Source organism: Prinia subflava, chromosome 23 (genome assembly GCF_021018805.1).
Source record: "Prinia subflava isolate CZ2003 ecotype Zambia chromosome 23, Cam_Psub_1.2, whole genome shotgun sequence".
Classification (NCBI taxonomy): domain Eukaryota; kingdom Metazoa; phylum Chordata; class Aves; order Passeriformes; family Cisticolidae; genus Prinia; species Prinia subflava.
This window is the reverse complement of record NC_086269.1, coordinates 3,207,576-3,234,871: the sequence shown is the minus strand read 5'-3', so window position 1 is coordinate 3,234,871 and position 27,296 is coordinate 3,207,576. Positions and strand designations below refer to the sequence as shown.

General features: G+C 53.0%; 2 protein-coding genes and 1 long non-coding RNA gene across 6 annotated transcripts; 1 reads left to right on the top strand and 2 right to left on the bottom strand.

Annotated features, from left to right (window-relative positions):
• Positions 1-4,942: 4,942 nt before the first annotated feature.
• On the bottom strand, positions 4,943-10,395 carry LOC134561518 (triggering receptor expressed on myeloid cells 2-like). Of its 3 annotated transcripts, none has more exons than XM_063418619.1 (4): positions 9,984-10,189; positions 7,398-7,739; positions 5,854-5,911; positions 4,943-5,736 (listed from the first exon to the last, which is right to left on the bottom strand). In XM_063418619.1, the coding sequence occupies exons 1-4, from the start codon at positions 10,078-10,080 to the stop codon at positions 5,529-5,531; spliced, it is 705 nt and encodes a 234-aa protein (XP_063274689.1). In that variant the 5' UTR covers positions 10,081-10,189; the 3' UTR covers positions 4,943-5,528. The 3 variants fall into 3 exon arrangements, with proteins under 3 accessions (XP_063274689.1, XP_063274690.1, XP_063274691.1); XM_063418620.1 differs by having other exon boundaries at positions 5,854-5,908; XM_063418621.1 differs by having other exon boundaries at positions 5,600-5,736; positions 5,854-5,985; positions 9,984-10,395.
• Positions 10,396-10,537: 142 nt separating this feature from the next.
• LOC134561494 (polymeric immunoglobulin receptor-like) lies at positions 10,538-19,875 on the bottom strand. 2 transcript variants are annotated; one of them, XM_063418564.1, is made up of 8 exons: positions 19,750-19,875; positions 16,979-17,296; positions 16,411-16,701; positions 15,142-15,465; positions 14,421-14,496; positions 13,521-13,636; positions 12,738-12,787; positions 10,538-12,305 (listed from the first exon to the last, which is right to left on the bottom strand). In XM_063418564.1, the coding sequence occupies exons 2-8, from the start codon at positions 17,073-17,075 to the stop codon at positions 12,105-12,107; spliced, it is 1,155 nt and encodes a 384-aa protein (XP_063274634.1). In that variant the 5' UTR covers positions 17,076-17,296; positions 19,750-19,875; the 3' UTR covers positions 10,538-12,104. The 2 variants fall into 2 exon arrangements, with proteins under 2 accessions (XP_063274634.1, XP_063274633.1); XM_063418563.1 differs by lacking the exon at positions 19,750-19,875 and adding an exon at positions 19,080-19,509.
• Positions 19,876-23,537: 3,662 nt separating this feature from the next.
• LOC134561538 (uncharacterized) lies at positions 23,538-25,208 on the top strand. Its single transcript, XR_010082941.1, has 3 exons — positions 23,538-23,646; positions 24,383-24,566; positions 24,694-25,208. It is a non-coding gene; the product is annotated as an uncharacterized LOC134561538 (long non-coding RNA).
• Positions 25,209-27,296: the final 2,088 nt, after the last annotated feature.

Sequence of the window (27,296 nt, the reverse complement as noted above, 5' to 3'; positions counted from 1 at the left end):
GCTGGGATCTTGTGATGGGGTTTGGGGAGGGCAGGGGGGGCTTTGGGGTGGCCGGAGAGTCCTGTCCTGACCCAGAATGGTCAGAGAGTCCTGTCGTGACTCTGGTCAGAGAGTCCTGTCCTGACCCAGAATGGTCAGAGAACTGTCGTGACCCAGGGATGGCCGGAGAGTCCTGTCGTGACTCAGAATGGTCAGAGAGTCCTGTCGTGACCCAGGGATGGTCAGAGAACTCCTGTCGTGACCCAGGGATGGTCAGAGAGTCCTGTCGTGACCCAGGGATGGTCAGAGAGTCCTGTCGTGACTCAGAGTGGTCAGAGAGTCCTGTCGTGACCCAGGGATGGTCAGAGAGTCCTGTCGTGACTCAGAATGGTCAGAGAGTCCTGTCGTGACCCAGGGATGGTCAGAGAGTCCTGTCCTGACCCAGGGATGGTCAGAGAGTCCTGTCGTGACTCAGGGATGGCCAGAGAACTGTCGTGACTCAGAATGGTCAGAGAGTCCTGTCCTGACCCAGGGATGGTCAGAGAACTCCTGTCGTGACTCAGAATGGTCAGAGAGTCCTCTCCTGACCCGGGGATGGCTGGAGAGCCCTGCCCAGAGAGTTAAAGGAAAGGAAAGGAAAGGAAAGGAAAGGAAAGGAAAGGAAAGGAAAGGAAAGGAAAGGAAAGGAAAGGAAAGGAAAGGAAAGGAAAGGAAAGGAAAGGAAAGGAAAGGAAAGGAAAGGAAAGGAAAGGAAAGGAAAGGAAAGGAAAGGAAAGGAAAGGAAAGGAAAGGAAAGGAAAGGAAAGGAAAGGAAAGGAAAGGAAAGGAAGGAAAGGGAAGGAAGGAAGAAAGAAAGGGAGGAGAGAAAGAAGATGGGCTTGAAGGAAGGTGGGAAGGAGAGAAAAGATGGGAGGGTGAGGCCGCACCTTGAGTGCTGTGTCCAGCTCTCGCCCCTCAGCCCCAACACAGCTGAATGCAGACCCTCAGAATGGGCTCATTTCTGTGTTTTGGCACAAAAAGAGGTTTCCTCTTGGGAGGATTGGGTGGGCTTTGAAAGCTTTAAGAGACAGCGAATTTCCCAGTCTGCTGTAATCCCTCTGGGCATGCTGCTCTTCCCAGGGCTGGATCTGCACACTCACTGCAATACCAGAAATAAAAACTCCACACCAACATTTCAGCATCTCAAAACCCCCAGAGCACAAAGCTTGCAGTCATGAATTCTTTCCAGAATTGGCCAATACAGTGACGATCCCAAAAAACAAACAAACAAAAAAAGAAGGAAATGACAGAATGTAAGATGAGCGAGTGGGAAGCTGGGACAGGAAATGAGGAGAACAATCATGCAAGCCTGTTTAGGAAATCAGAAATCAGGTTTTTTTAGCTATTATGATGTAATTTTCTAACTTTTTTTTTTTTTTTCCCAGACAATTTGCAGTAGAATAATAAAATCATCTCGGATATAATGGTAAAAACCGGGTATTGTGCAGCCACATCAAAGCAGGGATGAGAATTTACTTTTCTCTCTCACCCTCACCTTCAGAACTGCGTAAGCACTCACAGAGCAGAGTTTATCCAATCCATGGATGAATTCCCTGCCTTTCCACCTTCCTTCCCGCCCCTGCCACCCAATATCCAGGCTGGAGCCTTCCTGCAATCTTGATATCCAAAACTTAAACCCATTTTTGTGTCCTGTTCAGCATCCTCAGTCTCCAGCTCACGGAATTAAGAGGAAAATCTCAGCCGGCTGAATTTGGGGATTTATCCACAATCCCTGAGGGATGTTTGCTCATGCCTCCTCCATAACAGGATTCTGTAGCTGGATCAACAGGGGTGTAATTTGTAATAAAGTCAAGCTAGATTTATCCTGGAGCACGGCTGTGTGTTAATAAACAACAAACAGGGAAATACAGAGTTATTTCTTTGTAAAACAAATCCATACCTTGGAGTGTAAATTCCACCCCAGCAGCTCAAGCTGATGACAGTTTATACTATAAAGTAGATAAATATTTTCCAAGAAGCCCCTTGTTTATTAGAACATGTCAAGTGCATTGCTTGTCTCTCTGAAGCCCAGGAAAAAGCTTACAGGTTTAAAACAAAGCAGATTTTTACCACTTTGGGGAATTTTATCAGAATGGGCAGTGTTTAACACCTTTTTTGGTGAATATTTAAGTCCAGAGGAAGCAGCTCACTCGGCCTGGGTCTGGTGCTGTATCAGCTGCTGCCAGACACAACCAGTTCCCTGTATTTGGGTTTATATCTCCCTGCAATTTGGAAATTTGGAAATTTGGATTGGAAATTTGGAAAAGCAAATGCACCACAGCTTTCCTCTGGGTTTGCCCACCAAGGCACTGTGCTGTCAGAAAATGCAGTTATTTCCCAGGGAAATTGTGCCAGGCGTGTCCATCCCCTCACCCCAGCCGGGTTGAGCTCAGTGGTTTTAAGTGCAGCGGTTTTGGTTTCTGAATATCACCCGTGGTTCATCTGCAGCTGCAAATTTTTCCTCCTTGTCTCATGGAATTGGGGAAGGGCAGAGGGGATGTGCAGCAAATGGGAATGTGAGCTCAGAGATGTTTAGGAAATTTGCACAAACTGCATTTCCTAAGGTTAAAGGGACTGGGCAGAGTCAGCACGTGGAATATTTGGGGTGATTGCAGGTAGCAAAGTTTCCCTTCTGTGAAGATTTGATGTTGTCCCTGCAGATCCAAGGGCAGGTAATGATCAGCATTTTGTATTTTTGTAATTACCACGAGCAGACAGAAGCAGAAGGGCTGGGACTTCCCCAAACCAATGAAGTGGTTTGTGTCTGCCTTGAAAGAAGGTGTCAGACTGTCCTGGTTTAGGACAAATTAGGGGGAAATCTCCACAACTCCCTCCCCCACCACCGGGTTCGGGAGGAATTTCCTCAGAGGAAAAGTGGAAAAAATTTGTTTATTAAGAAACAACGAAAAAACACTGCCCAACACAAGAAAAACAGTCCGAGATGACAACAAATGTTTCCAGCAGTCCAAGAGAGGGTGAGCAGTCTCTGCTGGGGAGGTGCCAAAGCTTCTCTCAGGTGGAGAATCCGGGGGTTTTCCCTTGATGTTCCCGAATCAGGGCCCGAAGCAGGTCCGATGTCTTCAGGGAAGGGAGGAAGGAAAGAAGGGGAAAAACAAAAGCAGAAAAATGGCAAAAAGCAAGCAAAAAGCAGAAAGCAAGAGAGCAAAGCCAGCAAAGTGAGCCTAAGCCAGCAGCAAGCCAAAAGCAAACAGCCAGGGGAGGGGCTCAGCTATAGACAAAACAAACTGAGAACAGGGGAACAGAAAAAAACCACGATTTGGGATACAAAGCATGAAAATGTCCTGTGACCCCAGGACACAGACAGCCAACAAATCCAGGCAGGTTTAGCCTGGGAGCTCGAGGAGAAGCCTCACGCCCTCTGGGGATGGATGGAACTGTTGGATAATCCCCTGGAGTGGTAAACCTGCATAAAACATCAGGGATTTCTGATTGGGGTCTGCCAAAGTCCATCCCTTTTCCTGCCATGAGGGATAGAAACTCTTTTGGGTATAAAACTGCACTTTTCCCTGCTCATTTTAACCTGACTCTCACTCCCAGCTCATCCCTGCCTCCCTGGCCAAAGATTGCTGTGAACACCCTGATTTTTTGGGATGACAAGCTGTAGGAGCAGGAAAACCAGCCAAGGATTCCGATTGCTCAGAGCCTGTTCCATCTGCTGGTGTAAATACAAAATCTCATTTATCAGTGAAGCCAAGCCAGCCTCCCCCCTCCACCAGTCTGCTCCAATTTGTTTATCCCATTAGCATGTATCAAAAATCTGTAAAAAAAAAAAAGAAATTCAGGAATTATTTGTGTCTCAGGAAATTTCCAGGCTCTGCAGAGAGCTCTTTAGCACTGACCTGTAATCTCTCTTGTCAAGTGGTAAGAAATTGCTGACTTTTAGAAGACCATTAATTCTTTGATTAACTCACCCCAAACTTCCAGCTTGATGCTGTTCCTGAGTTTGTTTCTCCCCTGGAAATGGCTCCCGAGGTGATCTTCTCCCGAGTCATTAAACTGCACTCTAATCATATTCCATGAGAACTCATTCATCATTCCAGTCCCTCCTGCTTTAATGAGACTTTGATCAGAGTTACCTTGAATTTGGGACAGCATTTTGCACCAAACACAGAGTTGGAGTTTCCTGTTGGCTCTCACAGGATGGGAGCACTGAGGGACAGGGAGTTCCTTTTTGGTTTTTTCAAACAGCCCCAAAAGCTCTGATGAACCTCAAGTTGTGATTCATCGAGGGGGAAAACAGGAAAAAACAACTCCCGTGGAGTGTCCAGGTCACCCAGCACAGGAACAACCAAAATCAGAGGGAACAGGGAAGGGAAGGACAGAACCAGCCCCAGAAATATTTGTGTCCCAAACCCACTTGATTTTGATTAATACAATCCTACCAAATTACATTCATTGGTTTTGATGGTAATCAGTAAATTAAGGACTAATTTCTTTTTGTTTCCTTGGAGATATTTTATTTCAGATGGCAAATTCCTCTCTGTGGACGCAGTCAGACAGAAGGTCACCTGTCTGGACCAGGAGAGAGCAACAAATACAGATTTTCTTCCCCAAAAGTTGCTGATTTAAACTGAGAACCTCACAGTGGTGGGAGGGAAAGGCCTCAGAAGGACAAAGGTTGCCAGATGTCCCACCATGAATTTCAATTTATGCAAAAAACTCAGAACTACTCTAAAAATGAGAACCCAAGGGTATAATTAAAATAAGCAAATTTCAGTTTTTGCTTTTGTGGGTAATGAGAGGTTGGGCTCTGAGCTGATGCTCCTGCACAGAGCTGGCTCTGGATGTCCCAGCCTGTCCTGCTGGCTCTGAGTGTTCCTGGATGTTCCAAACACTCCAGGGTGTCCCAAGCACCACCTCTGCTCCGGGACACGATTGTGTCCCGCAGAAATCCACACCAAGCCAGAGAATCAGCTGGATTTTATTTAGTTTAGCAAGGAAAAAGAGATGTGAGTGCCCATGGGTTTGGAGCCTGGGAGAGCTGAGCGCAGCCTCGCTGTGGGGAGGGATGAACAACCACCACCATGGCAGAGAAAACACAGGGAGAACAACAGAGAGGAGTTCCTGTGTTCACAAAGCGCCTTCAGAGAGGAGGAAGCCGGCTCAGAGCTGTGGGGAGACCACATCCCTTTCCTGGTACATCCTGCAGTTCCTTACACCTTTCCACAGGGGTTTTCTCCAAGCAGCCCCACTGTCCGAAGCAGCTTGTGGGAGCTGCTTTTTGTCACCTTGGAAAGACAGAATTTGTCACCTGGCTGTGCCCTGAGGTGACAGGAAGGTGATGGGTGTCAGTTCAGGCTGTGATGGAATGGTCCAGGGAATGATGTCTGGAATATCTGCCTGGAGATGAGGTGCCAGGAGGAAGAGGTGATGAAGACAGGGACATTCCCTCTCCAGAGTGACAGGTTCTTCCAGACCTGTGTTTAGCAGATCCTTTTCTTAAGGCAAACTCCTGATTTTCCTTTTCCATGGATTCCCTTTGGCTTGGCTCACGCAGAGCTCTCCCGGGAGAGGCCGATTCCACCTCGTCCAAGGTCAGCAGGGAACGGGAGCCCCTGCTGCTCACCCAGGCCTGGGTTCTGCCCTCTGTTCTTCCTGCTGTGGGCAACAACACACACCACCACAGCCACCAGGAACTTGGCCACCAGGAATCCAGCCAGGATGTAGAAAACAGTGAAATCCACGTCAGGAGGGGACCTGTGAACCAGAAATTAAACCATGAAGGGGATGCTCCAACCTTGAAAAAAATCTCTTGTGGTGCTGCCTCAGTCCTAGGAAGATCAGAGATCTCAGCACGGGGAGTTTTGGGCTCACCTGGAGATGCTCTGCACAGCTCTGGGCTCCTCTGGCACAGGGGTCACCAGGTCAGCTGCTGATGGAAACACAACAGTTTAGTGTGCAGATGTTTCTGGGTGATGTTCAGTTGGGCAGGTAGCCCAGGTGAGACTGGGAGCAATAAGGGGGTGACAGGTCAGATACCCTCCAACAGTGAGGTCACGCTGTAAATCAGGAGTAAAAAGGGGCAGTGAAACACAGAACCTCTTTAGAGTGAGATAAATAGAGATGTTGAGTCAAGCGGGACCTTGGCAGCTGCAGGCACCCCTGAAATTCCAACAGGAACTCATGAAATTCCAGTAGGAACACATGAAATTCCAGTAGGAACCTGTGATATTCCAATAGAAACTGTAAAATTCCAATAGGAATCTGTGAAAATCCAGTAGGAACACATGAAATTCCAAGAGGAACATGTGAAATTCCAGTAGGAACACATGAAATTCCAGTAGGAACACATGAAATTCCAATAGGAACCCATGAAATTCCAATAGGAACGTGTGAAATTCCAGTAGGAACCTGTGATATTCCAATAGAAACTGTAAAATTCCAATACGAATCTGTGAAATTCCAGTAGGAACACATGAAATTCCAGTAGGAACCTGTGAAATTCCAGCAGGAACGTGTGAAATTCCAATAGGAACCTGTGATATTCCAATAGAAACTGTAAAATTCCAATAGGAATCTGTGAAAATCCAGTAGGAACACATGAAATTCCAATAGGAATCCATGAAATTCCAGCAGGAACACATGAAATTCCAGTAGGAACACATGAAATTCCAATAGGAACCTGTGAAATTCCAATAGGAACCTGTGATATTCCAATAGAAACTGTAAAATTCCAATAGGAACCTGTGAAATTCCAGTAGGAACCTGTGAAATTCCAGCAGGAACGTGTGAAATTCCAATAGGAACCTGTGATATTCCAATAGAAACTGTAAAATTCCAATACAAATCTGTGAAATTCCAGTAGGAACACATGAAATTCCAATAGGAATCCATGAAATTCCAGCAGGAACACATGAAATTCCAGTAGGACACATGAAATTCCAATAGGAACCTCTGAAATTCCAGTAGGACACATGAAATTCCAATAGGAACCTCTGAAATTCCAGTAGGAACCTGTGATATTCCAATAGAAACTGTAAAATTCCAATACAAATCTGTGAAATTCCAGTAGGAACACATGAAATTCCAATAGGAACCCGTGAAATTCCAATAGGAACCCGTGAAATTCCATCAGGAACCCTCAAAATTCCAGTAGGAACCCGTGAAATTCCAAGAGGAACATGTGAAATTCCAGCAGGAACACATGAAATTCCAATAGGAACCTCTGAAATTCCAGTAGGACACATGAAATTCCAGCAGGAACCCAGGAAATTCCAATAGGAACCTGTGAAATTCCAAAAGGAACCTGTAAAATTCCAAAAGGAATCTGCAAAATTCCAGTAGGAACCCGTGAAATTCCATCAGCAACCCTCGAAATTCCAGCAGGAACCCTCCAGCCTCGGAGGCCCAGGACGTACCTGCCAGCACTTCCACCCGCACCCTCCTGAGGCTCTTTGTCTCTCCCAGGAAAGCCGTCCTGCACTGGTACAGCCCCGCGTCCTCCCTGCGGAGGTGGCGCAGGGTGACGGTCACCAGCCCGGCGCGGGTGTTGTCCCTGATGGAGGTGGCGCCTCTGGTGCCCCTGGGGAAGGGCAGCCACGCCGGCGGGGCGCTCACCACGTGCTGGCAGCGGCCCTGCCCCAGCTGCCTGCACCACGTCTTCTCCAGCCACCACTGCCGGGGGTCGTAGGAGCAGTTGACGGAAATGGTGTCCCCCTCCATGGCGGCCACCACGGTGACGTTCTCCGCGGCGCAGGATGCTGCCAGGGACAGAGGGACAGAGGGACAGGGGGACAGAGGGACAGAGGGACAGAGGGACAGAGGGACAGAGGGAGGGGTGAGCCAAGGCTCTTCCAGGTCTATCCCTCATTGTGGGGATGCTGAACGTCATTTTCATCCTCTAGGGATGTCACCCATAGGGCTGTCACCTGTAGGACTGTCACCTGTATGGCTGTCACCTGTGGAATTATCACCTGTAGGAATGTCACCCATAGGGCTGTCACTCATAGGGCTGTCACTCATAGAGCTGTCACCCATAGGGCTGTCACCTGTAGGGCTGTCACCTGTGGAATTATCACCTGTAGGACTGTCAACCATAGGGCTGTCACCCATAGGGCTGTCACCTGTAGTGTGTCACCTGTAGGACTGTCACCTGTAGGAATGTCACCCATAGGGCTGTCACCTGTAGGGCTGTCACCCACAGGGCTGACACCTATAGGAATGTCACCCATAAGGATGTCACCTGTAGGGCTGTCATTTGTAGAACTGTCACCCATAGGGTGTCACATGTAGGGCTGTCACCCGTAGGGTTATCACCTATAGGACTGTCATCTGTAGGGCTGTCACCTGTGGGGCTGTCACCTGTAGGACTGTCACCCATAGGGCTGTCACCTGTGGGGTTATCACCTGCAGGAATGTCACTTGTAGGGCTGTCACCTCTAGGACTGTCACCTGTAGGGCTGTCACCCATAGTCTGTCACCTGAAGGACTGTCACTCATGAGGCTGTCACCCACAGGGCTATCACCTGTAGGGGACTGTCACCTGTAGGGTGTCACCTGTAGGGTGTCACCTCTCCACTTCCCCCTCAACCAACCCAGTGTTCTCAGATATTCTGGAATTTGTCCCCAGTGACAGCTCCAAACCAGTGCCCTGCTCACTGGTTCCTTCTGAAATCCCACTCACAGTTTTCAAATCCAGCTTAACTTTTTTTTTTCCACCCTATCTTTTAATATCTTACTAATTTTAACCATGTTGACAACTGGTCTTTGTCTTGGGTTTTTTTTTATTGTCTTGGTTCCTCATTTTTAATTTCCATTCCTCTTAGTGACAGACAGAGGCAGAGGGGACAGTCTGAGCTATTAATACTGCCAGAGAGAAATGCAGTGTGGTATTTGTGGAAATCTCTATTTCTAGTGAAAAAAAGTCACAGGCTAATGCCTATATGAGACCATAAGTAATGATAAAACAGAAGTAAATTTAAAAATAGGCTCTTCTGATGACTTTGTGCTGGCTGAGCCTTTTAATAACACTTCTTACAACAGTTTGAACAATTCTAAGTGAATTGTAAACTGAAAAATATGAAGGTCCTTTCAGCTTGACTAGAAAAAAACCTAAAATGGATCTGCAGGTATCCAACACCTACAGGGCTTTATCCTGATGTGTTTCTCCACTCGGGTGTTCCAGTCAGGGTTTGCCTCAGGGAATGTCCAGTCCAGTCCTGTTCAATCCCTCCAAAACTCTTTAACTGCTTCTCCTCTTTCCCCTTCCTTCCTCCAGCTCTGCCCCTTCAGCCCCAGAATTCCCACAGAACTGCAAAACATCTCTTAAACAGAATTATTGAAAGATTCCTCGATGCCCCTCTGGAAAATGTTGTGTCATTCCCTTTTCAACCAGTTCCTCTGACAGATCATAAACTGCTGGTGTTCCTCCTCCCTTCCTGGGTGCCACTGAGCAAAAGCACAAAAACTTTTCCCAAACTCATCCCAATTTTTGGGACAGGTTCCTGCGCTCCCCCAGCCTGAGTCTGTTGCCTTTTCCTGCACTGCTGTGAGGATCTGGGATCCCCAGGGCGCTGCAGAGAGCCCCAGCCCTGTACCTCAGTTCTCATTCCAGATGGACACTCCTTTCCCAGCTGGAAAACCCAGGTCTGGGATTTCAGATCTGGGATTTCCGAGCTGTGCCCTTCACTGGGTTTTACTTCCCTCCCCCTGAGCCCCACCTGTGGTCATTTGCATCTATGTAAATCCCACTTGCTAATGCAAACAGCCCAGGATTTTGCAATTTCACGTTGCACACAGGATCTCTCTCATCAGTGGTTCCTGTTCTGACTCAAAAGGATCCCTGTGAGGAAATCTGGGAGCGCTGGGATCGCCCTTTGGTGGGTGGCTCTTTGGTAAATAAAGGGAAAAGGGGAAACTCTGAGGATGGAGCCTTCAGACAGAGCCAAAGCTTTGCCCCAATCCTTCACCCTTTCCCTGACCCCAAAGCCACGGGTAGCCCTTACCTGACAGGAAGACCAAGGTGAGGTGCAGGAGCTTCTCCATGGGGCTGAGAAGGGAAGGGAGAGGAGCCTGGAGAGGAGCGACGCCGGCTCTGCCCATGGGCAGCTCCTCTCCCCCTCCTTGCTGTGCCGGAAGGAAGGAGCACAGGAACTTGGCATCTTTTTCATCCTGCACATTGAGCAATCCTCCATGGCTCTCGTGGCCTGAAAATTCAGGCATCAGCAGTGCCCAGCCACAGCTCGGGCAGCCAGGGAGGGAGCAGCACGTGGGGGCCTGACGTGTCTGCTCCAGCTGGAGCAGGGTTCACAGAATCGTGGGATCACAGAATGGTTTGGGTTGGAGGGACCTTAAAGCTCATCCAGCTCCATCCCTGCCATGGGCAGGGGCCCCTTTCTCTGTCCCAGGCTGCTCCAACCCGGCCTTGGGCACTGCCAGGGATCCAGAGGCAGCCACGGCTCCTGTGCCAGGCCCTGCCACCCTCACAGGGAACAATTCCTCCCCAATGTCCCTGTGGAAGTGGGAAGCCATCCCGTTGTGCTGGCACTCCAAGGTGATAAATGGTGATAAATCATGGTCAATTATTTACAGGAGCTGTGCATGGGAGGAATTTCTGGAAAGCTGAAAGGGAGGCTCTCGTGGTAGCTCTGCAGCACCCTGAGGGTGAAGGAGGACAAGGACATCATGCCCTGGGTTTTCAGGAGAAAGAAGAGCCTGTGCATGGAGCATCCTTGTTTGAAATCCAAGCACACACAGCCGGGCAGGGGCTCTGCTCTGGAAGAAGCTGTGGCTTTAAACAAGCCCAGCACCCCCCGTGTTCTGTACCTGGCACAAAGGACACAGGATCTCTGCTGGGGACACCAGTTCTGAGCCAGCCAATGCCACAGCGCTGCAGGGGCTCAGGAATGCAGCCACGGACCCCCCAGAACAGCAGCAAACTGATGAGGGTGGGCTGCTGGTTTTTCGTTTTTGAGCTGATTTATTTACTTGGAGGTCTTCCATGAAAGTACAAATAGACCCTGGTTTCTAAACTGGTGTGGTGCTAAACCTGCAGGCCTGGCCATTCCTAAATGTGCCTTTGCTGGAGTTAGTGGTGAGGAAAATGGTCCCTCGCAGTGACCAGAAATTCTCTGTCAGGTGACTGATAGCAGTTTTTGTTCCTTCTTGTTCCAGTGAACACTAATCTGGAAGCTCTTCAGGAATCTTCCCAAAAATGTCTCTCTTCCACTCCACTGGTTTTTGCTATTACTCTTCCACAGCCTGACCCAGTGCAATTGCACAAAGAGCAAATTGTTAGGGGAATGTTGGGCTGAATGAACCATTTCCAGAACCATTTTCTTTTCCTTTCTGTCGGTTCAACTCTGAAAATCTCAAAAAAATTTCCATCAGCCTCCCTGCTGCAGCCCTGCCAAGAGAAGCCTGCTGGATGTGACTGGTCTGGGAATGAGGGCTGGTTCCGGCCTCTTTCCCCTCCAGCAGGGCTTGGGGCAGGGAAATCAGGAGCCAGAGCTCCTGGAGAAATGGAACTGAGCCCCATAAACTCCTGTCATGTTGCTCCCCACATGACTGCTAAATAAAATGCGTCACTTGCAGCGTTTCCAACAGAGGTAGGGAAGTGCAGTTGGTTCTGCTTATTCTTAAAATCCACCACTGGCATGCCCAACCCATTCCATTAAAAATAAACCCAGCCACAGCAAGGTTCCAGCTCGATCCCTGCAGCACTGGAATGAGTTTGCTTGGCTGCAGCAGTTGAGTTTTTGGGATTGGGCAGAGTTTGTACCGGGATACAGCTGGAATACTCCACCCAGCCATGTCCAGCCTGCTCCTCTTCACCAGGCCAGGCCTCCACACCTGCCTCTCCAAGACTCTGCACTTTACTGGAACTGGAAAAGCAGATGTACAAGAGATCCTGGGAATTCCAGCTCTGCCTGACCCGAGGCAATCTCCCACAAGTGTGGCAAAACCTCTGCTTGGCCCTGAAACAGGAGAGGAAGGCTGAAAATGCTCAGGCACCACCACACACACGGCAGCAAAACTCCGCTTGTCCATCCACACACCCCCTACTCCTATTCCCACTCTGTATCCCAGTTTTTTCCCCCTTTCTGGCTGGTTTAGGATGCTGTCCTTCATTCCCTGCCGCTCCTTGGGGACTGGCTGAAGGCGATGACGGCGTATTCCACGTGCTGGGGGTTCCTGGGAGCCTGGCTGGGCTCCACGTTGCAGTAAAGAGGATCCTCGGGGCTGGGGTGGGATTGCACATCCAGGTTGATGTATGCTGGCCCTTTGCTGTCAGCCTGAGAACTCTCCCTCCTCCCAGTGCTGCCAGGCTGGGAAAAGAAAGGGAAAGCACTCGTTAGCATGAGTCAGTCCAGAGCTGCTGCCGGGAGAACGAGATTTTCCCTCAAGGGAAGGAGAAGCCACGTCAAAATTTACCTTTGGCTGTGACAGAGGTGAAAGAACAGAGAATTCTTTTTGTCACCACCTCTCCTGGATACAAGTGACAACCCCATGCTCTGACCCTGCTTGAGTCCCTTCTCAGGGGTTACTAGAATTTGCTCCACTGGGTTTGGTCCTACTGGAGTTTCCTTGCATTAATTAACCCCCCTCTCTCCAGCTAGGACTATTTCTCTCTCTGCTGACATTAAATCCCATTTCTCTCCTATTTATAACCAAACTGAGCTCCAAGGTCCTCCCCAGGTGGGTCCCAGATTGTTGGTCTGGGATTTGGCACCGTGTGGGAAATGTTTCATTTTCCTTACCTGTGCTGCACCCTCTGCTCTGTCACTGGTGTCTTCTGCTTCTCTGTTACCTTTGGAATGAGGCAAAATCAGAGGGTTTAGAGAAATCCATGAAGAGCCCTGTGCCTGAGGAGGGCTGTGGGTTGCCCAGGGATGGGATGTGCCTCTGCCCCGGGCCTGGGGAACACTTTGCTCTCTTTCCTCCTCCTCTGAGGTGTTTGCACCTCTGTGCAGGCTCTGGAGGAACCTGGGTTTGATTTATGGTGAGGAGAGGCAGGGAGGAGCCTGCCCTGAGGGCACTGGCACTGAGCTCACCTGTAGGAACCCTGGGCACTGAGAATTTCAGACTTTCTGTGCTGACAGGCACTGACCCCCAAGAAAACACTGCATTGACCTGAGGCCATGAACAGGCTTCCAAAATTGAATTATAGAACTGGGATTGTTGGGGTGTAGTTTGAATAGAAATGTGTGATATCACAGGGTGGAAAAGTCAGAGTTTAAGGTTTTAGAATAGTAATATATATATAAATCAAGATGGAGGTTTTAGGGTGGAGGCCAGTCCTTCCTTTAATGCTTTTCTTCTGATCTCTGCCCAACTGGTAAAATTTAGTACACCTCTTGAAGGATCTTTTGTATTATTATTTGAGATGACTCCCAGAACAGGAGGAAATGGGACTAACTCTCTGTTTGTGCTCTGTGGGTCTGTGTCCTGTGAAGATGCTCATTCTTTGAGCATCCTGAGCATTCCTGAGGCTGTGTTCACTCACCTGGAGTGCAGCAAGGGACAACCCCAGCCCCACATACCTGTCCTCCCCAGGAGCCTGTAGTGCCTGACAGCCAGGGCTGCGCAGGTGATGAGGGCCAGGAGGAGGAGGATGAGCAGCACCACGGACAGGACGATGAAGGTGTTCCCGTTGGAGCTGGAGGAGAGGGAGGGGGTTACCAGAGTGGGATGGTTTAACAGAAAATCCCCAAACAGGCACCAAAAGAGGGACAGGGACAGGTTTGATGTGCTCAGTTCAAGCACTTGGAAGGAAGGTCTGGTTCTCCTGCAAGATCTCCTGCAGGATCCACCGTCTATGAGGATGGGCAAGTCCCAGCTGACTCAGGAGAGAATAAGAGGCACCGGGGGCTTTCCCTGGTTCCTGATTCTTGATTTTTATACTTGGTTGTATCTTCTGAGCTTTTCCTAAACCATTCTCCAGGCTTTAGAAACAAGCCACGGTTCAAAGCTCCGAGCACAATCCCGGGCTCTCTGGAGCAGGGATGATTTTGCTCTTAGGTGCTGCTTGCTGACAGCAGATGTACAAAAGGGGGAAAATCCTTTACATTTAACTGGTAAAAGGAATAATAACAGCCAAGGATTGTCCCATTGTTAAATACTCAGACAGGAGGGAGCAAAGTCGAGGCTGAGGGGCAGAACCTGGGGGTTCTGCCCATGTGAAGTGCAGAGCCCAAAGAGAGAAGGATAAAGAAGTAGAGAGGCACCTGCAGAAGGCTGTGACATGATTTTACCAATCTGCCTCTTCCTTTGGAACTGGGGTTGGGGCAGGAGCTGCAGCAGGAGAGGCCACTTTGGTGGAGATCCTGTCATATCCAATTCCTCTATGGGCAGGAGCCAGAGTGCCCAGGGCCTGCCTGTCCCAGGGTAAAACACGAATAACTTGAATGTGCTTAGGCTCAGAGATTCTTCTTAGGCCTTACCTGGGTTCTGGGCTGTCGCCCAAAAGAATTTCCTCACTGTTGCCTTCAGTGTCTGGAAAACCTCCCGGAGGCAAGGCTGCAATCACAGACATGAGGAGAGGAATGGTCAGTGCGGGGCTGCTCTGCATTCAGCAGTGAAACCTCTGCACTGCTGCTCCCCTGCCCACGGCCCTGATCCCGTGAGTTTATCCAGAGCATCCCAAGGTCCCTTCTCATCATCTGCACTGCTCGTTCTGAGTTCTGCAAGAGCCAGGCTGCAGCCTGGTGCTGCTGTGCCACGACCAGAGGCCTCAGTGCCTTCCCTTACAATTAAACATTGTCTGAAAGAGAACCCAGAAGTCACAGATCTGTAAAATGTGAGTCTAAAGTTGTTCCCTTGACAACCCAACGGAAGATCCTTGAAAGCCAAAGGATGAATCACTCTAAAGGGGCTATAAAGTCATTCTAAAGAACTGATATCAAACTCTGAGTGACAGAAACCCCTCTCAGGACAGCTGAAGCTGCTCCCAGGTTGAGAAGGAGCAGCACAGCACCGACGTGGATCTGCTCCCACCCCGCTGCTATTCCACAGGGTGGTGGCCACGAGAAGATCCAAAGCTGAAGGGTTTGGGCAGGCAAACACAGGCAAGGTGGGAAGTGGGGTAAGCCGGGCAGTGCAGGAGGAGAGAGCAGGGCAAAGGGTCTGGAATCCACAGCCGTGTCCTGCCAGATCCATACCCACCCCTGGAAACGTTGAGCGTGACCTCCTCCATGCGGGACAGGCCGGAGCTCTCCTGGAGCGCGCACCAGTACACGCCCGAGTCCTGCACCTGCAGCTGCTCCATGGTGACGGTGACAATGCCCTGCTGGGCGTCATCGTGGATCCTGACACCTTCCCGAGCCGTGCTGTGCCCCGCTGGGGGCTCTGGGCTGGTGCTGACCAGCACGTTACACTTTTCCCCCTCCTCTTTGCACCAGGCCTTGCTGACGGCGCCGTAGTCTGAGATCTTGTAGTGACACTGGACAGAGACGCTGCCTGACTCCTCGGCTGAGTGCTGCTGGGTCCCTGGAAAACACCCGGGGTGAGACCCGAGACCCCAGAGTGGGGTCCCACAGTGGCACCCCTGGAATTCCAGCACTGGAATATTCTGGAGCTGCCTCCACCTCCACACATCCACCGCCCCTAAGCAGAAGGGGACTGCACCCAGATTCCCCACTCAGTGTCATAAATTTGGGGGTCCTGTCCCCCTGCTCTGGTTGTGGGACACTCAGCCCATAAGGTCAGGGAGGGTTGGTGGCTGTGGGGTCAGAGCAGTGCCTGGCTGGGAGGCTCCCAGCAGCACCCACTGGGAACCAGTGCAGGAGGCAGCGGTGTGGCCCTGTGGGAAGCAGCTGGGATGAGCATCCCCATCTGTGAGACTCACAGGAACCTCCCCTGAGCCTCTGCTGGGAGCAGACAGAGCAGGAAGGGCCAGGCCTGAGCTTTGGCTCCAAGGTCCTATGGATGAGCTGCCACTGTGTGTGCTGGAGGGACAGGCAGGGGGAGAGACAGGGGTCACCTGGGCTGAGACCTGCCCACATCCACACCTGGCTGCCAGGAGGGGCTCACTCTCAGGCAGTGAGAGTGCAGCAGGAACCCACTCTTGGGTAGTGAGAGTGCAGTAGAAACTCACTCTTGGGCAGTGAGAGCACAGCAGGAACCCACTCTTGGGCAGTGAGAGTGCAGCAGGAACCCACTCTTGGGCAGTGAGAGTGCAGTAGGAACCCACTCTCGGGTAGTGAGAGTGCAGCAGGAACCCACTCTTGGGTAGTGAGAGTGCAATAAGAAGCTACTCTTGGACACTGAGTGCAGTAGGAACTCATCCATGGACACTGAGTGCAGTAGGAGCCCACCCTGGACACTGAATGCAATAGGAACTCTCTGGGACACTGAGTGCAGTAGGAACTCATCCATGGACACTGAGTGCAGTAGGAGCCCACCCTGGACACTGAGCACGTGGCAGGTACTCACTCTTGAACACAGAGAGCACGACCTCCTTTATGCGGGTGAGCCCAGGGTCCTCGGCACACCAGTACACACCAGAGTCCCGGGTCTGCAGCTTCCGCATGGTGACAGTGAGAGCCCCTTGAGTATAGTACGTGATCGATGCTCTGCCTTGCAGGGATTCCGCTGCACTCCGTTTTGAAGGTATTTGTATCTCTGCCAGGACTGTGCAGCCCCTCTGCTCACTCCGGCACCAGGCCATGGCATTCCTGAACGGGCACTGCACTGACAGAGTGTCCAGCTCCCACCTGAGCACCTCTGTGGAACACCAAACACTGCCCCGTCAGTGCTGGGCACACCTGGGACACACCGTGCCCTGGGCAGCTCCCCCAGGTGAGCCCCTCACCAGGGCAGGGGGAGCCAGCAGGACCAGCCGGGTCTGTGGGGCTCCTTCACTCCCTGGGAGGGAGGGAAAGCAGGGAACGAGGCTGGGGGATCAGGGGAAGCTGCTCAGCTGTGGGGGAGAGGAGAGCAGGGGAAGGAAGGATGTTGTCTCCTGACAAGACTTTTCTTTGGTTGGGGTACAGGTACTCACCTGTGAAAACATTCAGTGAGACCTTCTTTAGTACATTCCTATATTTGTTAACAGCACAGAGATACGTGCCTGAGTCCTCTGCCTTGAGGCCAGTCATGGTGATGGACACAGTCTTACTGGTGCTGTCATCCTTTATTGTAGTTCTCCCATCATTCCATCGTCCATAGGATGTGGACACTCCTTGTTGACATGTTTCCTCTGGTGTAAGGAGGCACCAGTATTTGATGTTCCCAACTTCAGTCTGTGTGTAAGGACACTTGACAGACAGAGTGTCCCCTTCCCGTCGTCTCTGCACTTCAGGGGTTTGGCTGTGGAGACCTGGAAGGATCAGATGTGTTGAGGGAGAGGGGAGCTGATCACAGAATCCCAGAATCCCAGAATCCCAGAATCCCAGAATCCCAGAATCCCAGAATCCCAGAATCACAGAATCACAGAATCCCAGAATCCCAGAATCCCAGAATCCCAGAATCCCAGAATCCCAGAATCACAGAATCACAGAATCACAGAATCCCAGAATCCCAGAATCCCAGAATCACAGAATCACAGAATCACAGAGTCACAGAATCACAGAATCACAGAATCACAGAGTCACAGAATCACAGAATCACAGAATCACAGAATCACAGATTCACAGAATCACAGAATCACAGAATGACAGAATCACAGAATCACAGAATCACAGAATCACAGAATGCACAGAATCGCAGAACCACAGAATCACAGAGTCACAGAATCACAGAATCACAGAATGCACAGAATGCACAGAATCGCAGAATCACAGAGTCACAGGATCACAGAACCACAGAATCACAGAGTCACAGAATCACAGAATGCACAGAATCACAGGATCACAGAATCACAGAATCACAGAATCACAGAATCACAGAATCACAGCGTGACAGAATCACAGAATCACAGAATCACAGAACCACAGAAGCAGATTCAACAAGGTTGGAAAAGACTTTTGAGCTCACCAAGTCCAACCCATGTCCTAACACCACCCTGTCACCCAGACCATGACATCCTGCCTTTTCTTAAACACCTCCAGGGCCAGTGACCTCATCACCTCCCCGGGCAGCCCCTTCCAATGCCCAATTGCCCTTCCTGCGAAGGTGCAGGGCTTCACCTCTCGAGGGACACAGGGAAACTCTGCCTCCAGCCCTCCCCCGGGGATACCGGGGGCTGGAAGGACCCCCAAACCCCCAACCCCTTCCCCAGGCTGAATTCACCTGCATGGAAACGGGAAGGGCAGTGCTGAGATTTGGGCTGGGGCTGCAGCTGTGGGTTGAAGCCCACAGAGGTGCACAGGGTGCTGGAGGTGCTGGGCCTTGAGCCGTGCGTGGCACTGTCTGCAGCTGTCCCCTTGTCCCTGCTGGCCCTTCCAGCCGTGTGTGGCACTGTCTGCAGCCGTCCCCTTGTCCCTGCTGGCCCTTCCAGCCGTGTGTGGCACTGTCTGCAGCTGTCCCCTTGTCCCTGCTGGCCCTTCCAGCCGTGTGTGGCACTGTCTGCAGCCGTCCCCTTGTCCCTGCTGGCCCTTCCAGCCGTGTGTGGCACTGTCTGCAGCCGTCCCCTTGTCCCTGCTGGCCCTTCCAGCCGTGTGTGGCACTGTCTGCAGCTGTCCCCTTGTCCCTGCTCCCCCCTGCAGGCAAATGGGGACCATCCCCTGCCCACAGCAGAGCCAGGGGTGGTGGGAAGGAGCAGAGGGAAGCAGCCAGGGCAGGGAAGCAGCTCCTCCCTGCCCCATCCCCAGCGATGCCAGCGGCTCCTGGCTCTGAGGCTGTGCTGGCTGCGGGTTCCTTGCCCAGCCCTCCACGTGCTGGGAGCTTTGTGCTCTCTGCAGGGCTGGTGAGGGACAGGAGGTGCCCTGGACACTGCCCTGACCCAGGGCTGCCAGCAGAGGAGCTGAGCAGGGCCAGCGTGGTGGGAAAGGCTGACTGGGAGAGGCTCCGTGCTCCCCTGGAGGAGCCAGGGCAGCGTGGTGGGCACTGGGGCTGCCCTTCCCTCCCAGCCCTGCCCAGCTGCTGCTGGAGGAGCTCCCCGGGCAGCAGGAAGTGGGGAAGGTTTTCCCTGTCCCCAGGGACACGCCGAGCCCTCCTCCTACCTGGGAAGCAGAGTGGCAGCAGGAGCAGGGCTCTCAGCTCCATGGCCATCCTCAGGCCCGGGTGAGGGGCATCGCCCGGTGTGTCCTGTGCCACTGCAGGTCCCCTGTGACCCCTCCTGCCTGCCTGGCAGTGACACAGCTGGGGGAAGTGCTGAGTTCTTGCCTCAAGCGGAAACACCTCCCCACGTTTTGTTACAACATTAATATGAAGATAATCTCAGAGTGATTTTGGGGAAGTGGATGAGCTCAGAGCACGGCCTGTCCCTGGTGACAAAAGCCGTTGCTGCTCTCGCTTGGCTGGTGGCATTTGTTTTGTCACCCTCCTGTCCCCCCAGCCTGTGGTGAGGTCGACCCACCTGGCTCCTCTTCCTCCCTGGCTGGTGGGAGAGAAATGTCCCAGGTTTTGGTGTCTCACAAACTTCCCTGTAGCTGATTCTGCACCCAGGCGCTTTGCAGGGCTAACAGAGGAAATGGGAAATGGCTTCTGTCCCTTTTCCCCTCCCTTCCCTCAGCCTCTCTGAGGAGCTCTGCCTCCTGCAAATCCACACAACGCAAAGCCAGGAATCCTCCAGAACACTCCTGGAGCTGCTGAGTGTTCATCCCACAGCCAAAGCCCCCTTTGGTGACCGCTGTCCCAGCTCTGGGGGGACTCTCTCGTGTTCTCCCACACCTGGTTCAGTCTCCAGCAGCTGCTTTGGGAAGCAGGAGCGGTGTCAGGTCTTGTTTGCCTCGAGGCCAAGCTGCCCTGGCCTTTCTCCCTCTGGGTGCTGTAAGGGTGCTCGGGTGGGGCTGGGCTCTTCCTCCAGGCAGCCCTGACAGAAGGAGAGGACACAGCCCCAGCTGAGCCAAGGGAAACACAGGTTGGAGATCAGAAGTTTTTCACAGAAAGGTGACAAAGCCCTGGAATGGCCCTGCCCGGGGAGGTGCTGGAGTCACCATCCCTGGGTGTGTTAAACAAAGCCTGGATGTGGCACTGGGGCCAGGGTTTATTGAGGAGTTGGGGCTGGGTTGGACTCGATGGTCTTGGAGGTCTCTTCCAACCTGGTGATTCTGTGACTCTGTGACTGTGAATTCCGTGATTCTGTGGCTCTGTGAATTCTGGAATTCTGTGACTCTGTGAATTCTGTGATTCTGTGGCTCTGTGAATTCTGTGATTCTGTGAATTCTGTGAATTCTGTGAATTCTGTGAATTCTGTGAATTCTGTGAATTCTGTGATTCTGTGATTCTGTGACTGTGAATTCTGTGAATTCTGTGATTCTGTGATTCTGTGACTCTGAATTCTGTGAATTCTGTGACTCTGTGACTCTGTGACTGTGAATTCTGTGAATTCTGTGAATTCTGTGATTCTGTGATTCTGTGACTCTGTGACTGATTCTGTGAATTCTGTGAATTCTGTGAATTCTGTGAATTCTGTGACTCTGTGAATTCTGTGATTCTATGACTCTGTCAATCTGTGACTCTGTAACTGTGAATTCTGTGAATTCTGTGACTCTGTGACTCTGTGACTCTGTGACTCTCTGACTCTGTTAATTCTGTGATTCTATGACTCTGTGATTTTGTGAATTCTGTGAATTCTGTGAATTCTGTGATTCTGTGACTCTGTGACTCTGTGACTCTGTTAATTCTGTGATTCTATGACTCTGTGACTTTGTGAATTCTGTGACTCTGTGAATTCTGTGACTCTGTGACTCTGTTAATTCTGTGATTCTATGACTCTGTGATTTTGTGAATTCTGTGAATTCTGTGAATTCTGTGACTCTCTGATTCTGTGACTCTGTCAATTCTGTAACTCTGTGATGCTGGGGGAGGCCTGTGCCTCGCTCTGCTCCCAGACACCCCGTGCCCCCACCCTGGGACACGCGTGCCCCCCATCAGCAGGACTCAGCCGAGCCCCTCCTGCCTCCCCTTCCCCTCCCTGTGTCCTTCCCTGCCCTTGAAGGCGCCGCCGGCAGCGCAGGGACCCAGCCCCGCGTCCCCGGGGCCGCCGCCTGCCCCGCTCCAGCGGAGCAGCGCGCGCAGGCTCCGCCGACACCCCGGCTGCAAATCATTTCCAATTAGACGAATAAGCAGCTTATTAACAATACATTCAGGCTAATCATTTTGTGCTCGATATCTCCGCATTGTCTTGTCCCCAAATCCCTCTCTCATCAGGCGCTTGATGCGCGGTAACGAGAAGGGGGAACACGCTCGGGCTCCGGTGAACAAATCCCAGGAGCCTGCAATTAGCTCTGTTGCTGCAACTGGTGCCTCCAAACTGAGCCAAGAGCTGCTCCTCAGCCCTTCCCAGGGTTTTCTGCATCCTTGGGAGGTCCTGGATGAGGGGAGAGGCTCTGTGGGGCAGGACAGGGCGGGAGGAGATGCCTGTCCAGGGGCTGGCACCTTGCAGCAGCAGGAATGAAATGAAGTTTCTCCTTTTGCTGCGTCTCTGGCAGAGGATCAATATGATTTTAATTATAGAATTGCAGGAAAGGAGATGAATGTTATCTCAGGAGGTCGCTTAATCCAGCCCGGTGACACAGCAGGACCTGTCCATGTCATTTCTAAAGATCTCTTCAAGCAGTTGAGCTTGCAGCGTTCTCCAGTGCTGCACCAGCCCCATCTGAACACTCCTCCCGCCCTGCTTCTCCCTGCTCTTTGATGCTTTGCTCCTCTTTAATGCCTTTGTGACCTCGGATAATTCCCATTCTCCATCCCTCCCCTCAGTCTTTGCACTCCAGAGTGACTCCAGACAGCTGCATCCAAAATATTTTGATTTTTCCTCCTCAGCTGTGGTCCTGAAAACTCGGATTATTCTCCCCCATTATCTGAACTCTGTTATCAATCCCTGACTGTCTCCTTGGATTCCCCAAAGTTCCTTTGAGGCTTAAGGATGGAGCCATCCCCTTTCTGTGCCTGCCAGGACACCCTGGAATTGCAGCTGATTGCCGCTAAAATACTCTGGTTGCTGCCACACCCACGGAAGCTTCTCTGGGTTAGACTTTTCTAAAAATATCCGAGTTTTGGGGGCGTTGGGGTTTTTTGGGTTTTTTGGGGCAGAGGGGGCTGCGGTGGCGGTGTGAGACCGCCAGGGGGCGGGGGAGGCTCAGGAATGAGCCCCGGTGACACCCGCGAGTCCCCAGTGCCACCCTGCCGTGACAGGGACACCTCCCACAGCCCCCAGTGCCACCCTGCCGTGACAGGGACACCTCCCACAGCCCCCAGTGCCACCCTGCCGTGACAGGGACACCCCCCCAGTGCCACCCTGCCATGACAGGGACACCCCCCCAGTGCCACCCTGCCATGACAGGGACACATTACACACCCCCCCAGTGCCACCCTGCCGCGACAGGGACACCTCCCACTGCCCCCAGTGCCACCCTGCCGCGACAGGGACACCTCCCCACTGCCACCCTGCCATGGCAGGGACACATTACACACCCCCCCAGTGCCACCCTGCCGCGACAGGGACACCTCCCACAGCCCCCAGTGCCACCCTGCCATGACAGGGACACCTCCCAGTGCCACCCTGCCATGACAGGGACACCCCCCCAGTGCCACCCTGCCGTGACAGGGACACCTCCCATGGCTGCCAGTGCCACCCTGCCATGGCAGGGACCCTTCCCACTGCCCCCAGTGCCACCCTGCCATGGCAGGGACCCCTCCCACAGCGCCCAGTGCCACCCTGCCGTGACAGGGACACCTCCCATGGCTGCCAGTGCCACCCTGCCATGGCAGGGACACCCCCCCAGTGCCACCCTGGGACACCTCCCACAGCCCCCAGTGCCTTGGTGGTGGTGTCCCTGCCCATGGGTGATATTTCACATCCCTTCCAATCCAAAATATCCCACAATTCAAAGATATTCTCGCCTCACCTGCAGTGGGCTTTAAAAAACGCTTCTTCCCCAAACTCAGAGCTGACTGCAGACCCAACCCCGGCCTGCTCAGCTGGGGGAGCCCACCAGGCCCCCCCGAGACACAACCAGGAGCTGCATCCTCAGCACTCGGACACAGAGCGGCCCCTCAGCCTCTCCGGGCTCTGCAGGGACCAGAGGGGCATCGATCCCAAATTCCCATCAATTCCCCCCTGAGGAAGGGGAACACTGGGGTGAGGGAAAGGGGGGACTCAGGATGAGGTAAAGGATGGCTCAGGAAGGAGCAGGGGAGAGGAAGGCAGGGCAGGGACCCCCAGGCTGGGCGTGGAGGGGCTGCCAGACCCCGGGCACGGGCTGAGGGCTCAGCTCTGGAGGAGGAGAGGCCCCACAGCAGCAGCTTAGCGAGGGGCCTGGTGTTTGGTCTGTTCCACATCAATGGGGCGTCCAGCTGTGGCTGAGGATGAAAGCGAACGAGAGAGAGAGGATTAAAGGCTCCCAGGGTCTCCTCTAACCCGCCTAAGACTCGCCAAGAGGGCAGTGTGAGGCTTCAGGAAGGCTTCTTCATATGGAAAATATTATGGGAGGGAGAGAGAGGGGAGGGGGAAGGGAGCAGGGAGAGAGGGAGATTGTCCAGAGAGCGCTGGGGGAGGACTGACCACTGCAAGGCTTTGGGAGGCACGAGAGAAAAGTGCTGAGCTCTGCTGGTGGGGCACAGGTGAGATGAGTTTGGGAGGCCTGGAGGCGGGAGAGGCACGGCAAGAGGAAAAGAAAGGGATGGAAGGAAAGTGGAGAACGGGAGCAGAAGGGAGAGGTGGCAGTGGAGGTGTTGGGAGGTGGGCTGGCAGGGGTGGCAGCTCTGCTCCCTGCTGGGGTGGCCTGGTGGGAGCCCCTGCCCTGCCTGGTGGGAGCCCCAGTTCTGCTCCCAGCCCTGTTCCAGGGATGGGAACACATTTCCACCGGGAGTGAGCCCTTCCGCACCGAGCACCAGCGAGGAAAGCAGCCAGGTTTCCTGCCAGATTATCCTCCGGGGCAGGATAATCCCGGGAGTTAACACCCAGCCCTGCTTATGGCCAGGATGAGGGACCTTTCCTGCCACCGTTTCCCTGCCTCCATTCCCGGGATTTTCTGCTTCTCCCACATGTGGCATTCCCGGTCTCCTCCCCCTCCACCTCCCACCGCTGAGATCTCCCCGGCATCCACAGGCTCCCACTGCCCTTCCCTCCTTGATTTATCCTCAGTGACCTTCCTCGCCCTCGTTTCCAGGCGTGTGAGCAGGCAGGGCGAGGGCGGGCTGTCCTTCCCTCCTGTCCTGCTCTGCTCACACCAGCGTGGCTGTCCAGCACCCCAACCTGCAGCAGCTCCCATGGTCAGGGATACTGGAATATTTGGGCTGAAAAGCACAGCTTTTCCAGTTCCATCCCTGGAAGTGTCCTGGCCTTGGATACCTCCAGGGATGGGGCAGCCACAGCTCCTCTGGGCACCCTGGGCCTCACCACCTTCACAAGGAGAAATTTCCAACCTTGCCGTGTTCTTGGCCATAGCTGCAGCAGCTGAAGACATTCCAGATGGTGCAGAAATTCAAAATGTAGAGCTGGGAGTTGTTCCCTGACCCCCCAGCACGGGCACACCCGCCAGGTGAAGGGATTTCTATGGCCACAAATGTCCTGGTGCCTTGTGACTCCTCAGGGAGTGAGTGGATTTTAACAGGGTAGAAATCGCTTCTCCCTCCTCCCTAGAAAACTCTCCTCACTCTCTTCTCCAGGGTCTGAGGAATTCCAGATCAAAGTCTCAAGGCCTGAAGTGTCAGAGGTGCTGCTGGGTTTTGGGACAGCAGCTCAGCTCTGATCCCGTTCGGGCTGGACCCACCCCAGCTCCCCGACATCCCAAAGTCTCTTCCACACTTTTCCTAAATAGCTGCCAAAGCGTTTTGCCCCCTTCCCTCTCGCAGCAGGGAAGAAATCCCTTTGCCCCCAGTCTGGAAATGTGCCTTCCTGTCCCTCCCTTCCCTGCCTTCCTGGGGAGCCGCCGTGGATGCCGTGCTGCCGGCTTGCCTGTCTGAGCTGCTCAGTTAAGAATAATAAACAAATTCCTAAATGGAAGGATATTCTTGAAACCTGCCTTGTGCTGCCTGCCAGGGAATGCGGAACCCACCTCCTGTCCCCCTGCAGCCCCGGCTCCAGGCTCTCCTGAAACCTGAGCTGCGGAGCTGCTCCGTGGCCTCTGCGTGCACCTTCCCCCCTGACCCCGTCTGGATTCTCCTGTCCTTTTCCTGACACGCTCCCTGCCAGCTCCTGCCTCGCACTCAGCCCGGCAGGGGCACAGCCAGAGCTCGCTGTGCCCGCCCCACAGCTGGGCACCCCACGGGGAATCCTGGAATCGTGGAAAAGTTTGGGTTGGAGGGACCTCAAAGCCCATCCAGTGCCACCCACTGCCGTGGCAGGGACACCTTGACCATCCCAGGGGGCTCCAAACCCCGTCCAGCCTGGCCTTGGACAATTCCAAGGGAAATTTTCCGAGGGTTGGGGCAGCCACAGCTTCTCTGGGAATTCCCAGAGAAGCCTCCCCACCCTCACAGGGAACTATTCGTTCCCAATATCCCATGTGACCCTGCCCTCTGTCCCTCTGTCCCTCTGTCCCCCTGTCCCCCTGTCCCTCTGTCCCTTTCCCATGTCAGCAGCCCCTCTGAAGCCCAGCCCTTCCTGAGCTCACCTGTTCTGCTTCCCCACTCCTCTCCCTGCAGCTCCTCCGACCCGGGGATGTCTTTCCCTTCCTCCCCATGTTGCTCCCGCACCTTTTATGGATGTAAAGATAGAATATCTCTTTTATTGAGATCTTTTCCCACCTTGTCCTGCTCGTTCCCCCCTCCCAGCTCTCACAGTTCCCTCTTTCCTTCTTGGTGGCCCATTTTCCTCATCCCAGCACTCCCAGCCCGCAGGAAGCCGATGTCAGCTGGAGCCTGAGCAGTCCCTGGGACCCCCTGGCCCTGCCACACTTTTCAACCCACTTCTCATTTTTCTTCTCCTCCTCCTGTAATTTATTGTTTTCGGCTCTCCTCCTCCTCAGTTCCTGCTGACGGGAACTCATCCCCTGCCTCTTCCCTCTGTCTTCATCTTGAGAAACAGGGAAAAACCCATTTCGCTCTTTCCCCAGCTCCAATTCCCCCTCCACCCCCACACCCTCCCACCTCCCTTCCCAGCCCTGAAACCTCTCCCTGGTAGTGTTGCTGTAGCTGTTCAATTAAACGAGCAATTACAAAATCAATCAAAGCAAACCAGAGCCGAGCACCGAGGGGGGCCCGGCTGGGGACAGGGACGGTGCCAGCGCCCGGCCCAGCCTGGGGGCAGCTCTGCTGCAGGGGTGGGGACACCGAGGACAGGGTGGCACTGCCACCACCAGCCTCACACCCCACCCCCCTGCAGAATTCCCCTTGCTGAGAAAATCCTGGAAAAGCTGCTGGTGCTGCCCATGGTTTGGATCAGCCATTCCATGGTTTTGGCAGGATAAATCCACACGTGAATGGGTTTATCTGCCATTTCTTGCGGTTTCTCCTGCTGATTCCCTTTCCCCTGTGGATGGCTGTTCCTGGGATCAGTGTCCCCTTTGCCACACCAGGTGACAGTCACAGTGTCCCACTCCCCACTGGTCCTGTCTCCTCAGAGCTCCATCCATGATTTTTGTTGCTGGAATTCCCTTCCAACACCTCGGTGCTGTCACAGCCAGCCTGGCCCTGACAGGGAGGGACAAATCCTCCCAGACTCATCCCAAACAAGGCAAGACGAGCTGGAAAATGGCTCGGATCAAGAGGAAATTGTCCAAAGCAGATGAGTTTGGGTTCATCCCTGGGCAGAATCCTGGCAGCTTTCCACAAGGAGTTCAGCTTTGGCACAAGGATTTTTCCAAGGAGACCCAGATCCTGCTCCTGGTTACACCAGGGAAAGCCCCACCACCACCTCATCCCTGGAAAGGCTGGGTGGATTTACTGGATGTCCCCACGGCCTTGATGTTTGCATAAATCCAAGGAAATCAGGGGCTGTTCCAAGCACTTTAAAGGCTGAATTTGGGGTGGAAAGGATGGGAAAGGCTTTGTTGTCTTCTTGGGAAGACATCCATGAGAGGAAGAGCTCCCGGGAGCCCTTTGCCTTGGGATGATCCATCAGGAGCACGCCTGGGTCTCACTGCTGGGTTCTGGGTCTGCTTTTCGGGGAAGACCCCTCTGGATGGAAGGGAAGCGGGACTGGAGCCATTTCCTGAGGAGCTCTGACCCCAGACTCGCCCCTGATTCTGCACAGTCAGAGCAGCAGCAATCCAAAGCTTTATCAATCCTTTCGGAGCAGGAATCTGGCAGCGCTCCTGGGGCAGGAGTCC